The sequence below is a fragment of the Triticum urartu genome, chromosome 2A (assembly GCF_056163025.1).
Source record: "Triticum urartu cultivar PI428250 chromosome 2A, HENAU_Tu73, whole genome shotgun sequence".
In the NCBI taxonomy this organism is placed as follows: Eukaryota; Viridiplantae; Streptophyta; class Magnoliopsida; order Poales; family Poaceae; genus Triticum; species Triticum urartu.
This window is the reverse complement of record NC_141874.1, coordinates 459,730,622-459,747,993: the sequence shown is the minus strand read 5'-3', so window position 1 is coordinate 459,747,993 and position 17,372 is coordinate 459,730,622. Positions and strand designations below refer to the sequence as shown.

The 17,372-nt window shown below is 48.3% G+C and overlaps 1 protein-coding gene across 1 annotated transcript; it reads left to right on the top strand.

Annotated features, from left to right (window-relative positions):
• The first annotated feature begins 14,329 nt into the window (after nucleotides 1-14,329).
• On the top strand, nucleotides 14,330-16,883 carry LOC147985464 (uncharacterized). The gene is made up of 6 exons (XM_087539887.1): nucleotides 14,330-14,378; nucleotides 14,606-14,694; nucleotides 15,708-15,858; nucleotides 15,933-16,001; nucleotides 16,083-16,148; nucleotides 16,858-16,883. Exons 1-6 carry the CDS (start codon nucleotides 14,330-14,332, stop codon nucleotides 16,881-16,883), a joined length of 450 nt encoding a protein of 149 aa, XP_087396013.1.
• Nucleotides 16,884-17,372: the final 489 nt, after the last annotated feature.

Genomic DNA, 17,372 nt, shown 5'->3' with positions numbered 1-17,372 from the left:
GGCAGCCTCTGCAATTTGGGACAAGGAGTGATGTAGCAAACAACAGAGTTATCATAATGAGATGGGTGAAGGGGAGATCTCTCGTTTTATATACCTGCCTTATGGCTGATACTGAAGAAGAAAGTATGATAGTGAAGAACTCGAAAGCATCCAACTCGTACTCCGGTGAGGCAGAGCGGTGGTGGCTGCTTCCCCCCATCTCTGATAAGCAGCAGAAGAGACCAATTAGTACCCTTACAACATTATAGAAGCATAAAATTTGAGCAGAAGATAATCAACATTAGTTGCAAGTACCCCATATGTCCTATTTTTAGCAAAGTCATGCTAAAATTCACGGAAAATTTCAGCATGACCTTTGCTGAAAATAGGACATATGGAGTACCTGCAAAACCATTATCCCCGCATAATGAAGTCGCCAATGGGTCATTCAGAAGATCACAAGTAGCATCATCACAAGTACAACATCATGACAAGTACAGCAGTAGCAGCAGTGAATACAGGCATAACAGCAGCAACAGCAGTTAAGAAAAAGTTGTCGAAGCTTGTAAAACTATACTGTCCTAGAACAAATAAGCTGGCAGTAGGTCCATTGGGACTCGTTTAAATGCAGAAAGTCTTGTTTTGGGTTCAGTTTACATTTCAGGTCAAGACTTATTCCATGTCTCCTTCCTCTTGCTCTTTTGCTTTGCCCAGAGAATTATTGGTACCAAGTACTACTACTACTACTACACTTTTTTACTTTCAGCGATTTAACACTTGTCTCTCTGTTTATTAAAGCTGTTGTTTATGCGTAAACTACCTCTGTTTCTAGGCAACAAGAGTTATCATCAATGCTTTTGAGTTTATTAAGTACCTTCAGTTCTGAGCTTTAAATGTCAAAAGAGCTTCACACAATCTTGAATCCTCCAAATCACTCTTAACAGTTCTGCATTGCACAAAGGCATCAATGAGCCAATGATATCAGTAGCAATAATAGGTGCTTACATTCTCATAATGTTAGTATTAGTTAACCAAAACTGAACCTACAGAGTTCTAGTACAGTGAGTAACTCCCAATTCTTTTAATAGAAGCACAATTAACAAAAGAACTAAGGAGTCTAGGACAATGCCACCGGATAGAATTTGAAGGAAAAATGTTCTTTCAGAACCTTCAAGCCACAATCATACATAGAGTGGCTGATCATATAAGCTATATTTAAATAAACATAAACTAAACTTGATGACAAGAAAAACTACAATCACATTGATACACATAGATCAATTCTTAAACTAATTCTAACCAGATTTATAAGTACTCATGGACACCAGTTGGATCAGCGGCATAGCACTAGATTACACCACCTAAACCAGCCAAACAATCAAGCTAGAAATAGTTGGCTGAACCATGGCTAACCAAACTCCAACCGACAAAGTTAATCTGCACTGGAAGACTTTTGCATCCTTTTTTTAGGGTGACTTCTACATCCTTGTAAACAGCACAGCACAATTGAAAAAAAATTGTAGAGCATCCTGTTACAAACTTGTTCTGATCCTGCAAAGAACAGACTTGGGCGGGCGTGGCCGGTCGCCGAAGGGGTCAGGGAAGGGTGGAGAGGGAGGAAGGAGGAAGGAGGAGAGGTACCTGGGCGGGCGCGGCCAGTCGCCGGAGGGGTCGGGGTCGGGGTCGGCAGCGGCGGCGTCGAAGGGATGGCTCGAGGTTGTCCGCGCTCGTCTGGGTCCTCGTAGTCGAAGAGGAAGACAGCGGCGGTCCTCCTGGGCGCCTTGGTTGGTCGTGGGGAGGCCGGCGGCCGCTGTCGTCATCCTGCACCCCATCCCCGAACTGAGGTAGAGGCGGCGCAGGGCAGTGGCCGACGTGGGGGGCGCGGGGTTTCTAGGGTTTCAAGGGGGGGGGGGGGCGGGGCTCGGGGGGAGGCGGGGCTCGGGTGGGAGGCGGCGCTCAAGGGGGAGGAAGGGGAGAGGGAGGCGGCGGGGGCGCGTGGGCGGCGGCGGCGCAGTGGGTCCGGGCAATGGCGGCGGCGACGCGGTGGAGCGGCGCGGTGGAGGGAGAGGGACGAATCGAAGTAGTCTGGCGAGAGGGAGGGGGGAAGGTGCAGCGGGTTTTTTTTCATAGCAATGGCGCACCAGCAGTACAGTGCGCCATAAGTATTCTTTTTTTAGATAGCAATGGTGCACCAGCAAACCCGTGGGCCATAAGTAAGATTTTTTTTATTTTAAAAAAAATGAATATGAATATGAATATGAAACATTAATATTTTTTTATAAAAACAGTAATAATTGTTGTTTAACAACAATTGTAGTCTACACTTTTTTATTATTATTTTTTAAAAAATGAATATGAATATGAAATAGTAATATTTTTTTATAAAAACAGTAATAATTTTTTAAAAAATATCATCAAATTTGTTATTTGAAAAAATCATCGGCGGCGGCGGTGGAGCAGGGGAGGGTGCGGGGGGTGCTCCTCAGCGGCGGTGGAGCGGGGGAGGGATCGAGATCGAGATGGAGCGGGATAGCGATCGAGATGGAGGGAGGTCGAGATCGAGATGGAGGGGGAATCGAGATCAAGATGGAGGGGGATCGAGATCGAGTGTCCTCATGAATTCAAAAAGTGCCCATGAAATTTAAAAATATTCTTGATATCAAAAAGTGCACGAGAAATGAAGGCTACAATTTAAAAATATTCATGATATCAAAATATTAATGATATTCATGAATTCAAAATAATTTTTATACTAATGGCGCACCATGGCACAGTGCGCCATTACTAGTTTAAACTAGTAATGGCGCACTATGCGACGGTGCGCCATTAGTAGTTTTACAAAAAAGTAAAAAAAATATAGTAGTGGCGCACTCTATGGCTGGTGCGCCATTAGTAGTTCTAACTACTAATGGCGCACTTTGCCTGGATGCGCCATTAGTATGTTTGAAAAAATGAAAAAAAAACAATTTGTTACTAGTGGCGCACCTTGTGCCTGGTGCGCCATTAGTGTCTTCCACACTAATGGCGCATCTCCACATGGTGCGCCATTAGTATATAGTAGTGGCGCACCACTTCTCTGGTGCACCATTAGTGTCAATTTCATCTTTAGCACTTTTCCTAGTAGTGTCTTGGCCAACATTCAGTACAGACTGAAAGACAAATTTGTTTGTGAAGTCTACAATTCCTCTTGCAAACGTAAGTGGTTTCACTAACAGCTGGAACCATGAGAATGAACCACACATGATGGAGGAACATCCACTGCAATATGATTTGGTCTTCTCTCGATCACACCGCGAGACTTTTTTCGGAATACAAACTTCAACTTAGGCAAAATGATGCCCATTGTATAATCAGACCAAAGCAATGAAGCACCTAGTGTTGGCCAATAAATAGTACAGTACTACTTTTCTGCAGTCCATGAAGTGACTATCCAATCTTTCTGTGTCTATTTTCAAATGGCATTGCATGCAGTGACTATACTATTCTCTTGTGCAGTTCAACCAAAATTGCGGACACTTTGTTTGTTTGCCAAATAGCAATGGGCAAACATCTCTATCTGCACAAATATCAAGCAGCTAGTAAACATATACCACACCTTGTATTTTCGGTTTAAACATGTCTCTTCCACTTAGCATATGTCATGTTCTGCACTGGACAATCTGATACAGTTATTTTTTGCCCTAGACAATTTCATACTGAATTGATTTGCTGGTTTAGAGCAGAAATATAGCACCTATTCTTCACCAGACCAAGGATATCCATGTTCCCAGTGATGGAAGAGGTGAAATCGATACAACCAAAATTGAGCATCCAATCATTGAATCCTGTCCTGCACCTCCAATGTAGGTCCACCCTGCCAATAAATTCACATGCAAACCACTAGTATTACTATCTAATGACAGTACAAAAAGAGTAGCAAGATAGTAGCAAACCATGTACCTTCGTAATGAATAGCTCATAGTGCCACCAATTGGATATAAAGGTTTGGAAAAAAAACATGCTCCTAATGTTGAACCAGTTGGACTTTTTGTGCAGTTCCACTAAAATCAAGCATCCCTGTTTGCATAGATATTGAAAGTGTGATTACTCTAAAAGTGGCACTAGTTGAAGCATAGACTCACAAATATAAGCATTCCAATTTCTTAATGGGAAAAGGTAGCAAGACTGTTTTCTAACCACCTGTTTGAAGGAATAAATAAAGCAACAGCGGCTGATGTCAGGAAGGCATACATAGTTTTTTCTGAAAAACTGAGCCATTCCTGACCTTTCCTCTTCTTTTAAGCAAAATTTGTGCAGTTCTACTAAAATAAAATGCCATCACCGCCTTGACAATTCAGTGCTACTGTACAAAAGGAAATGACATAACATTACATCATGATGTCAGGCATGTAGTCGACAGGCATTAGAGACAAACATACAAACCTCCTCCGATAACATAATGAACATTAATTTTAACAAAGGTGTGACTAGCTTTACCGGGATAATTTTAGTGAACTCTACACCCTTTGTTCCTTAATATAAGACGTTTTCGCGGTTCAGTTTAAAGTACCCAAACGTCTAGTATTTAGAAAAGCAGGTAGTAGTTTTCTTGAGCACATATCTGGGAAAGCTTGCCACACTTTATTTATGTCCATACGCTAATGCAACACCATTCGAATACTACAAGTATACACTAATCCAGTGGCTAGTTCAACAGTACAGTAGTTAGTACGCCACCGACTCCACCGTTCCGCCGAACCCGTCTGCTGCTCCCTAGACTGTCAATTTATCTTTGTTTTTACCTGCTTATCAGTCTTGACAAACTTTATTAGCTTCGCACAATTCCATCCGCGGGGTGTATTTAAAAATTCTGTTGAATGTTGGCCAAGGGCCTTTTCTTATGTAAATATTTTTGCCGAGTTCTATTTCTTCTTGCCTTCTGCTCCTTGGCCTTTTTCCTTAGCCGCCCTCCCTCAGTTGCCATCTTGCCAGCCGGATAGCCGCTCTGCGGACTGTGGCTGGGTCAAGTACTTAGCCACTTTGGGAATGCAAGTACTTAGACAGCTAGAGCGTTTAGCAATTTAAGTAGAAGCCGGTCGGTGAGGCAGGGAGCCGGCTTGAACTATGCACATGCTTTTGGGTCCTTAGCCATTTTTCATGTGGGCACCCTTTCCTGCCATTGACTCCTGCCTACCGGGTAGCCGCTCTACGAGCTATGGCTTTGGCAGGAGAGGGATTAAGTGCCAACACATTACTTGTCCGGCTGATGGAAGCATTACATAGTACACGACGACGAGCCCCCGGGTCGACTGGTCGAACCCGGTGCCAGGCGGACTAACACATTCATTGGTACAATACTTATCATATAGATAAAGGAGGGCAGTCCCCGAGCTTCTTCTCGGGGGACCCGGAGTCTTCATACTTAATACAAAAGTTGGCTTGGTACATACTGCGTTAACTGTAAAACCTTCGAAGGAGGTTTGCATTCCATGGTCGTTCTGTCTCCTTGCCGGAGTAACCTCTTTTGCGTGCTCGAGGCTTTTGAGCATCGATCAGGTCGTAGGAGTCGTTGCCCAACACCTTGCTGATGATGAAGGGGCCTTCCCAAGGTGCCGAGAGCTTGTGCTGGCTGGCTGTTCGCTGGATCAGCCGGAGCACAAGATCTCCCTCTTGGAAGGATCTTGGCTTGACCTTCCGGTTGTAGTACCTGCGTAGACTCTGTTGGTAGATGGTGGACCGGCTGAGTGCCAGCAGCCGGCCCTCTTCCTGTAGATCGACGCCGTCTTCTCATGCTTCCTTTGCCTCTTCTTCGGTGTACATGGTGACTCGAGGGGAGTCGAATTCTATGTCCATCGGGATGACGACTTCGGCACCGTAGACGAGGAAGAAGGGCGTGAAGCCGGTTGACTTGTTCGGAGTTGTGCGCAGGCTCCAGAGGACGGCCGGCAGCTCGTCAACAGCTGACCGAGCGCTCCAGAGGCTCGACTAGTCGGGGCTTGATGCTGGACAAAATGAGACCGTTTGCCCGCTCCACTTGGCCATTTGACTACGGATGGGCAACTAACGCTAAGTCCAGTCAGATGCCCTGCGTCACGCAAAAACGAGCGAAGGCTCCTTTGGCAAAGTTTGTGCCGTTGTCGGTGATGATGCTGTGTGGTATGCCATACCGGATGGTGATGTCGGCGATGAAAGTCACAGCAGTTGGACCGTTCAACTTCTTGATTGGTTTTACTTCTATCCACTTGGTGAACTTGTCCACCGCAACAAGAAAATGAGTCATGCCGCCGCGTGCAGTCTTGAATGGTCCCACCATATCCAGCGACCAGACAGTGAAGGGCCAGGTAATGGGGATGGTCTTGAGTGCAGAAGCCGGCTGGTGAGGCTTAGAGCGGAACTTCTGGCACCCTTTGCATTTCTGTACCAAGCCTTTGGCGTCTTCTAGAGCAGTCGACCACAAAAACCCATGGCGGAAAGCTTTGGCAACAAGAGCTCTTGAAGCCGCGTGGTGGCCACACTCTCCTTGGTGGATATCTTTGAGGATTGCCTGACCTTACTCTGGCTCTACACAGCGCTGGTACACGCCCACGACACTGCACCTCACAAGTTACAATGGTGTGCGCTGCTGCCCAACATTGGACTTGTCGGGCTGAGATCTCATGAGTCGGCAGCTCTTTGTTCACCAGAAAGTTGAGGATGGGCTATGCCCATGAAGGTGCTGCTATTTCTTTGACTGCTAGGACTGCAACTTGCATGAGGGCGGTTGGGCCGGGAGGCAGCGGGTTGGAGTCGGCTGCCGCTTGCTGAATTGATGAAGTCCCCGGGCTGACTGCTGCAGTCCTCGGGCCGGGTTCTGAAGTCCCTGGGCCGGGTGCGGCTGCCTCAGTCCCCGGGCCGCCTTCCGAATTCCCCGCGCCGGCTGCTGGGGTCCTCAAGTCAGATCCAACTGCTTCAGGAGGAGCCGGCACGAAGATGGAATCTGACTCTGGCGATGGCTTGACAGGTGGCTTAAGGAGGCGCTGCAGGGCGACGCCTGCTGGTATTGCTTGTCGGGTGGAGCCGATTCATGCCAAGGCATCTACTTGCTCATTGTCATTTCTTGGCACATGTAGGAACTTGCACCCTTCAAAGTATCCACTCAGTTGCTGGACGAGGAAGCGGTAGCTTGCCATGTTTGCATCTTTGGTGTCCCAGTCGCCTGACGACTGCTGGACCACCAAGTCAGAGTCTCCATAAAACAGGATCCGGCGAATGCCGATTTCCTTGGCAAGCTGGAGCCCGTGAATGAGTGCTTCGTATTTAGCAACGTTGTTGGAGGCGGCAAAGTGGATTTGCAGCACATATCTGAGCTTGTCGCCTTTGGGAGAGGTGAGGACAATGCCGGCTCCCAAACTGGTGCGCATCTTGTAACATTAAAGTGCATCGCCAAAGGGTGGAGTCTGGCGCTGGCGGCAGGTACTAGGTCTCGGCCCAGTCGACGAGGAAGTCGGCGAGTGCTTGTGACTTGACGGCGGTGCGAGGCTGGTAGTAGATGGTGTATGGGGCCAAATCTATGGCCCATTTGGCCACTCGACCCGAAGCATCTCGGCTTCTAATGATCTCGGTAAGAGGAGCAGTGCAGACAACAGTTATTGGGTGCTCCTGGAAGTATGCCTTCAGCTTCTTGGCGGCGATGTGTACACCGTAGCACATCTTCTGATAGTGCGGGTAGTTCTACTTGTAGACAGACAGCACTTCACTCAGGTAATACACAGGCCTCTGGACCGGTAGTGCTTTGCCTTCTTCCTTGTGTTCCACAACTATGACTGTGCTGACCACCCGGCTGGTGGCAGCGATGTATAGAAGCATGTGCTGCTTAGCAGTCGGAGCCGCCAGGATAGGCAGAGTGGTCAGCATCTTCTTGAGTTGGAGAAAAGCTTCATCCACCTTGTCGTTCCATTCGAAAAAGTGGTCTTCTTCATGAGCTGGTACAGGGGAAGAGCCTTCTCGTCCAGCCGACTGATGAAACGGCTGATGGATGCCAAGCAGCTGGTGAATTTCGACACGTCCAGCAGTCGAGTGGGCACCTCCATCCTCTCGATGGCCTTGATCTTCATAGGGTTACACTCTATGTCACGCTCTGAGACCAGGAAGCCTAGAAGCTGGCCAGCTGGTACTTCAAAGACGCATTTCTCCGGGTTGAGCTTGATTTGAAATCGGCGCAAGTTTTCAAAGGTCTCCTTGAGGTCTTCTAGCAGCGTTCCGCGCTTCTCCGTCTTCACCACAACATCGTCCACGTAAACGTGGGCGTTTTTGCCGAGTAGCTTGAGGTGACACTTCTGCATGCAACGCTGGAACGTGGCGCCGACATTTCTCAAGCCGAACATCATGGTCAGGTAACAAAAGACTCCGAATGGCGTGATGAAGGCGGTCTTCAGCCTGTCGGCCGGGCTCAACTTGATCTGATGATATCCTGAGTATGCATCCAAAAAGTTCAACAACTCGCATCCGGCTGTGGAGTCAATTACCTGGTCGATTCTTGGCAAAGCAAATGGGTCTTTGGGGCAAGCTTTGTTGAGGCTGGTATAATCAATACACATGCGCCACTGCTTATTCTTCTTCAGCACGAGGACTGGGTTGGCTAACCATTCAGGAAAGAACACTTCCATGATGAAGCCGGCTGCTAGAAGCCGGGCTATTTCTTGTACAACAACTCTTCTCTTCTCCTCTGACAGTTGGCGCAAGGGCTGCCTGACTAGCTTAGAATCCGGTCGAACATGTAGCTTGTACTCGGCGAAATCCATCAGAACACCCGGCATGTCCTTGGGAGACCATGCAAAGATGTCCCGATTCTCAAGGAGGAAATCGACGAGCTCGCTTTCATATTTGCTATCAAGGTTCGCACCTATGACAGCGTGCCTCTCCGGGTGCTCCGGGTCCAAGGGTATCTTCTTTGTCTCTTTGGCCGGCTTGAACGATCCCTCAGCTTCTGACTCCTTGGGTTGGGTGACATTTTCGGCAGCTTGCCTGCCATTGCCACAACCTGTTCAAGGAGTCGCTTTTCAGCCGCAATCACGAGGGACTCGGCTAGCTGGCTGCTGTCTGCCGCGCGGGCGGACGACTTCTTGTAGTCCCCAGTTATGGTTAGGATTCCCTTGGTGCTCGGCATCTTCATCTTGAGGTAGGCATAGTGGGGGACCGCCATGAACTTGGCCAGAGCAGGCCGGCCAAGTAGTGCATGATAAGGGCTCTCAAGGTCCACCACCTCAAACCAGACTGGCTCTCGGCGAAAGTGCTCTTTGTCTCTGAAGAGGACGTCAATTTGAGTCTTGCTGGTTGGTGAGCAGGAAAGGCCAGGAACTATGCCATGGAACACAGTCCGACTGGGCTGAAGATACCTCTGTTTGATTCCTAGCTTCTCCATAGTGTCTCGGTACAGGATGTTGATGCTGCTGCCGCCATCTATTAGGACTCGGGAAAAGCGAGTAGCCCGCCTCTCTGTGGCGAAAGTGGCATCCAAAACTAGGGCATAAGAACCAGGATTTGGCATCACCTCCGAGTGGTCAGCTCCGCTCCAGCTGATGGGCTTCTCAGACCAATTCATGAACTCGGGGGGTCTCTGATGCGATTGCATTTACTTCTTGTTGTCGTTGCCGTCTGCTGTGCCTATCGTCGGCCACACTGGTGAACACGACATACGCTCCATGCTCCTCAGGGTATTCATCTTGTATGGCGACGACTGGCCGAACCATCGCCTGCTATGGAGGAGGCGGCGGGCCGGCAGGCGGACGAGGCGGGAGCCCATCACCCTTGGCGATTCGGGTGAGACAATGGCACTTCCGAGTGGTGTGGTTGGACGGCTTTGCTCTGCTGTGGAATTTGCAGGGTGCATCGAGAGTCTGCTCGTACGAGAAGGCAGGCAACCAGTTGGTCTTGCCACCATTCTGACACTTGGGTGGAGGCTGCCCTTCTGGCTGCCGATCTTCGACTGTTGCCACCTGCCGGCTGGTGGAAGCCGGCAGCGTGGCCTTGTGCTTGTTGTCATTCGGTTGCTGGCGCCGACTGGTGTCGCCAGCCGGAGTCCAAGGATCTTGAGGAGCCACTTTGCCAGACTTGTCAACTTTGATTTCCGTCTTTATGGAGGAGTCGGCTGTGGCGTACTTGTCTGCTATGATCAGCAGTTCGTCGAGGGTTGCCGGCTCGTCGCAGAGAAGCCGGTGCTTGAGGAGGGTGCCTTCTTGGCACCCTACAATGAAATACTCGATGGCCTGCACCTCGTGCACACCCTCGCAGGAGTTGCGCAGCTCGGCCCAACGTGTGAGGTAGTCACGAGTCGACTCGTTGGGACCTTGGACGCATAAGGAGAGCTGGCGAGGCTTGGACGGCCGCTTGTACGTGCTGGTGAAGTTGTAGATGAAAGCTTCAGTGAAATCAACCCAGCTGTTGATGCTGCAGGGCTTTAGGTTGTTCATCCACGTCCGGACTGTGCCCTAAAGCATGAGCGGAACATACTTCACGGCAACACGCTTGTTGCCATTGCTGATGCTGACGGCTGTGGAGTAGTCGACCAGCCCGTCCTCCGGCTTCACAAAGCTGGTTTACTTAGGCGTATCTCTCGGGAGCGTGAACCCTTCGGGAAAGGGCTCATCTCGGATGCGGGGGCCAAAACAAGGCGGACCCAGCTCATCTTCTTCTTCTAGCGCCAGGGATCGGTGGAGGTGGTCGATCTGGTGGCGGGTGTCATTCTCTCCAACTCCTTCTCGACGACCGAGGCGGTCGCCGAGTGTTGGGTGGTCAACAGGCGGAGGGGAAATGCGCCTTTCCCTACGGGGAGGGGAAGGCGGACAGTCGTCTCGCCGCCGCACAGTTCTTGGGCGGCCATCTTGGTAGCGCTCGATGGTGATGCGAGTCCGGCTGCGGCTGGCAGCCAGCTCCTTGTCTCTCCTATCGCAGACGCCACCAGTCGGCGTCCGGGATGTCGCGCCTTGGTCCCGGCAAGGAGGCGGATCGTTTTTTCGCCGGTTGGATGCTTTAGTGCGGCAACCGACCTCTTGCTGCTCAGCAACCGCGTCAAGGAGCTACTGGACGCGCTCCATCATGTGGCGGCACTCGTCGCCCTCGAGCTTGTCTAGCTCGTCTGCTGCTGCCTGGGCAGCTCGTATATTCTCTGCAGACGTGGCGTAGAGGGGACGATCTGTCCCAAACATGCTGGTGATGGTCGCGCCATGCAGCCGATCGGGCCAATGTGGCTAGGCCCATCAGGAGCTGGCGTGCCGCCGACAGCACGGTCCATCTCACGCTGGTTGACCTCCAAAAGGCGTCTCATGCTGGCTAGCAGGTTGGCGCTTTCGACGAGCTGGACACGACGTGCCTCTAGCATCTCCGTGTCAGCGTCTTCCGGGATGGGCGCGGTTAGTTCTTGCATTGCCGTCTGCAACTGATCCTGGCCACCTCCGCCAGAGCGCTCATCGTGGCTAATGATGAGTACCTCTGTGACGGTGCTGGCATCGCTGTTCGTGCGAGGAGGCAGTTCGTCGTAGACCACCACATTGGTGCAGAACGCGTCAAGCGACGCCGTGTCGGAGTTGACAAGCATCGGGTCGGTGTAGCCAACCGACTCCAAGTCCGCAGCAGGCTCACTGGCGATGTGGAGCTAATCGAGGAGGCTAACAAGGCGGCTCTCGGGGCCTTCTGTGCCCGCATCAGATGAGGGCTCATCGGAGAGGCGGATCTCGCTGACAAGATCGGCGAGGCAGCTCGCCCCACAGGCGACCAACGCGCCGTGCATGCGTCAGTGCAGACGCCGTCTGGCGTGCCGGGCTGGCTGCGCTCGCCAGGAAGGAACAAGGTTCCTGTCCAGAACAGCTCTCGAGGAGACGGTGCACCTCGCCCCATGGTGGGCACCAAATGTCGGGGATTGGGTGCGACATATGCCAATGGATGGCTTATCATGGTGGGAGCGAGTAGAACGTCGCCGGTGCCTGGAAGCGGGATGAGGCGTAGACACGAACACCGGCGTACTTTACCCAGGTTCGGGGCTCTCCTAGGAGAAAACACCCCTAGTCCTGCTCTGCGTGGTCTCCGTATGATCACTAAGGCACTAGTGAGGACAATGGTGCTCCTCGAGCTGTATGCTAGAGGTAGACGAAGGCAGGCACGCTCTCTCCTTCCTCTAGGTATGAGTCTAGTTCTAACAGGTTGGGAACCCTTTGCATGGGTGCCCTGGGGGGTTTATATAGTCCTACCCCCAGGGGTACAATGGTAATCTGGCCGGGTGTAGGCCGGCTGCCGGGGCCCGCCGCCTGGTGGGCCCCGCTGGCTGGTCTGCTACGGAGCCGACAGGCCGCTCCTGCCGCTCGTGGGTCTTGCCAGCCCCTGGTTACTGCAGCCGTGGTGCTAATGACGCATGCTTGGTCAGGGGAGCATGGCTACAGTCCCGCCTCCTGGTGGGAGATCACTGTTGCCACTCCGGGTCTCATCTGGTTAATGGTGCGCGGACCTCGAGGGAGGAACGGGCCGCCTGCCCAGAGCCGGCCTCCCTCAGTCCCGACTGGTCCGGCCTCCGCCGACTCCCGGGCTCTCGCTGCCCAGTAGGGCCCGCCGCTTGCAGACCATACCGACAGGTCGTAGTGGGAACAGGGCCTCGCCTGCAGCAGGGACGTCAGGGATGGAGTGGCAACAGTGCCACGTACAGGTAGAGATCTCCGTCTGTACGGAGCACTATGGCCACGTCCAGCCCTGGACATGGGGGGACGGGCTACACTGTAGCCTCACCCCGTCTCATCTTCTTAAATGGGAGCGCAGACTCCGAGGGCGCGGTGGGCCGCCTGTGAGGAGCCGGCCTCTCTAGAGGCTACCCGCGGGAAGTCGGCCCGTCTTGGAGCCGCCTTCTTGAACTCGGCCGCCTTTCGGCAGCCGGCCGCTTGAGACAGCCGGCCACCAGAAGGCGGCACTTCTTCCTGGTGCCTTTGAGGTGCGCAGCCAGCCCCGATGTCTTGAAAGGCTCAGGGACTCGGGTTAGGCTACCCGTGGCCCATTACTCCGACATAAGTGTTCATATTTCTACTCCTACTAGCAAGATTCCCGTGCATTGCACGTAACATCAAGATGCATTTGTATGACTACTTTATCTTGTGAGAGAAAAGAATGAACGAGGGAAGGCCTTATTTGCAATTGTGGAGAGGTGTGTGGGTACCTTTTTGCAAAATTGCCATAATTTCCTTCCTATCCGTCAGATATAAATCGGACGGCCTATATTGCAGGAGAGCAGGCACACCATCATCACCAAATCTATTTTTTTATAAGAGGTCGTCCGATTTATATCTGACAGATATGAAGGAAACTATGGAAATTTTGCAAAAAGATACCCACACTCCTCTCCACATTTGCAAATAACGCCTTCCCTCATTCATCCTTTTCTCCCACAAAATAAACTACTCATACAAATGCATATTGATGTTTCGTGCAATGCACGGGAATCTTGCTAGTGTACATAAAAAGCAGAGTTGGTGATGATGGTGTGCCTGCCATCCTGCAATATAGGCCATTCGATCTATATCTGACGGATAGGAAGGATACTATGACGATTTACCCGCACTCCTCTCCACATTTGCAGATAAGGCCTTCCTCGTTCATCCTTTTCTCCCACAAGATCATGATGTCCCGTGCAAGGCACAGGCATCTTGCTAGTTTTCTATAAAATTGGTCAAATTTTATGAAGTTTGACTTTAGTCAAACCTAATATGCAGAGTAAATAAAAAAAGAGGGAGTATCTTACTCCGTGACCAAGACGGAAGGGAAGACGAGACAACTTATAAGTCTACAAAAACTGGCATTAACGACGATGTCCCAAAAACCCTTGGTCGTTAAACAACAAAGCGAAGTCCCCACACATTGAAATAGAGCCTACGTAATAGCTTCAACAACCACCGGTCTGCCCATCGCTAATTGAGCGGTCGATAATGCTGTGATATGGGTTTTGCACATAACAGCGGACATCTATTTTTTACATAGCAAATATCTATTTTAATCTGTGAGGATCCTATCTCCCTGCGCCTCTTTCTCCTCTCATCCCGCGAGACCTTCATGGTCCATAGATCGCATCTACCTTCTGCTCTACGCCTATCCGCATTGCATCCCTCACCTCGCCAGTCTCCTGGACCATGGCTTGTCCGCGATGCTGCCTGCATGTCGTCGATAACCTCGACCCCGGTGCGGCCGCACTGCCTCCTGCATGTCACCGGTCGCCTCGACCCCAGCGCGGTCGCGCTGCCACCTGCACGTCGCTGGTAGCCCCGACCCCGGTGCACCCATGCTGTCGCCTGCACTTCGTCGGTCGCCTCGACCACGGTGCGGCCGCGCTGCCGCCTGCACGTCGCCTGTAGCTTCGACCCTGATGCGCCCACGCTACCGCTTGCTCATCTCCATCCACTACGGTGCTGCAGGTTCGTTGGTGTTCCTCCTTCCTCTGCTTTTTTTCCTGTTGCAGGACCTTCATGCAATGTTGCTGATTCTAATTACTAAATATGTAGGTAGAATTTGGTACTTATGTTTTCAGAAATTTTGATGAAGTTCAACCATATATTAGGTATTGATTGGCCGATTAACTTATTAGTTACATAGTCAACTAATTTTTGCGTGCCCATATCAATTAAGCTTTGTATTACTGTAGTGAGTACTCAAGTGGTCAAGATGGATGTTCACCACAACCATTTACCACCATGTGGAACCAGAAGTTCAGTCAGTGGTTCAAAAGAGAAGGTAAGACAAAGGATACCAGAATAAAGTGTGTATGTAGATGCATATGCACGTACATATTAGTATCTCTGTGTGAAGATGTTAAACATAGCTATTTATGTATCTCTGTGTGAAGATGTTAACATAGCTACATAGTCAAATATTTTTTGCTTTCACGAACATGATATGAGTGAGCTCAACGCAGGCTTTTTGGCACTATCACATGGTCCATTAGAAAATGTAACATGTTTTACTGGCTATGACAGGAGTAGATTCAGATGTCGTGTTCAAATTCGAGATAGACTCCTCTGCAAATAGACCAATGGGGTGGCTGTCCTTTCAGAAGAAGGGGATAATAATTAGTAATACAATAGAATATTATGCCATATTGACAGAGATAGTCGAGCTGCAATATTTAGATGGAAGGCGTGTGACATTATTCCGTTGCAACTATATTGACGTATTTAACAAAGAGCATGGAATGAAGTAAGACAACAAGAATGGAATCGTTAGGCTTAACCTGCAGTGTTTGCTTTAGATAGATGAGCCTTTCATTCTGGATAGCAAAGTTTAAAAAAAATATTATTAACGACAAAATTATAAAAGGATGGCACACAACTGTGAAACAAATCCATCACTTCATGCTTATAATGTACCACATGGACAGTCCGATGATATACCCTCTGAACCTGAACCTGACAATAGCGACGAAGACGACTTCTTTCAAAAATTAACAACAACGTCATGTAGAAAGTGAACAACATGAGGCCACTAGTTTATTCAAGTCTTAATCTGTAGTATTTGATTTGCTTCTTATATTAGCTTTTACCTTATTAATAAACAATGACACAAGTAGTTCTGTACTTACTTTATTTGATTTAGCATTCACTCATTTAACTTAAATTGTACTTTGTATAGCTTTTGTGCACACTTCAACCAAACGCTATATATATAGACACACACACACATGTTATCACAGTGAGTCATCATAGGTATGGAAACTTGACAACATTAGCTTGGGAAAGATGCTTTCACAGATGAATAAGTCTGGACTGGTACACAAGGGCATTGCTAGGCGGACCTTCGTGGAGAAATCAAGTCAATTAGCAGATTTCAGCAGAAAAGGGTTACCCACAGGCTCAAATGCAAGATGTGGAACTGTGAAAAAATACAAGTTAGCTACAAAAGGTACTATGTAAACATAAAAATATTATTCAGCTATCTTATAATCAATGATATAATGTGGTTACTTGTTTTCATAGATGGAAACGATGCGCTAACAAATACACCAATCATGTTTAGTACAAATTGGGATGCAGGTGATTCCAAAAGTGAGTTTGTAAGTATCACGTACTGAACCAAGAATTGTTGCTATGCTTTATTGTCTTCAAGTAAATCATAATATATTGCAGCTATGAATGATCAAGTTGATGCCAGCAATGAAAGTGACATGGGAAATTCAATGGATGAATTTTATGGTATGTAAAATGTATTTATTTCATCTTTAATTCATCTACTGTGCTGGCCGATTGGTTGTATATTTTCAAACACTACAAATGGTGTAGATGAATTAATAGGTAATAAAAATCTAGAAAGTGAAGAAGTGTAGGGCAACCATGGCCTTGCAAGGAGTTTTTGGTCAGTTCTCATGTTGCCTCTTTATTTGATCTAGTAGTAAACCTTCTAGATAGATAATTTGGGAATTGGTACACAATTTAACTTCTGTTGTTTTTATTCCAATAATATAAGATCAGTATGGATAGTCTATTTTCTAAGACACACAAGAAGGGTACAACCTTTGTTGATTGTACAACCTCCGCCAAACACGTAAGACTTAATTTAACTGTAATAACTTCAATAATGAACAACAAGTGTATAATTCCTACTTAGAGATAGAAGTAACTTACTGTTGGCGCTCCAACAACAAGTGTACAATTCCTACTTAGAGATAGAAGTAACTTATTGTTGGTGCTCCAGACACAAACTAAGACCATAGTTTAACTCAAAGAAAAGTTAAATGGCATGGTGTAAGAAGTTTCTGAAATTAAGTGACTTGTGTCTGGTAGTTCTCATGAAAGCCAACATGATCAAGTAAGTTTTTATTATACATTGATTTTATATGTTATTACACTTTGTGCCAATTTATTCACAACGGCTGACTTCCATAAACTACTCAACATTTTGTAGGATTGATGGTCCATCGTGATATATAGAAGTATCAAGTATCAGGAGGCAGTGTAAGAGCTGATGAAGAATGGTATCCATTCAAACAATGATGGTGTCCCTCGATTGAAGATAAATAAATATTATGTTTTCTAGTTGTCTCATTTTCCAAATAGATATGATCAAGTCCATTGGTCATATAAGGATTGCTTTTGACTCAAATTTCTGAAATGATTTTTTTTTAGAATTGTATGTCGGAATATTGGTATTTCTATCTATTAATGAAAGAGGCTATGACCCTTACAATTCAGATTCTTTTGTGTCTATATTAATGTGGATCTTAATATTGAAATGTTGGGAGATGTATAAAGTGATCGCTGAACAAAAAGTTATACTAAATATAAATGATTCCGAAGGGAATAGAGTGGTCGGTAATCATACTTTGGTCAACATGATAACATTATTAGCAACGACAAAGTGGTCGTTAATACTACAATCATGGTCGTTATTTCCTTGGGATTGACGACGACACATCATCC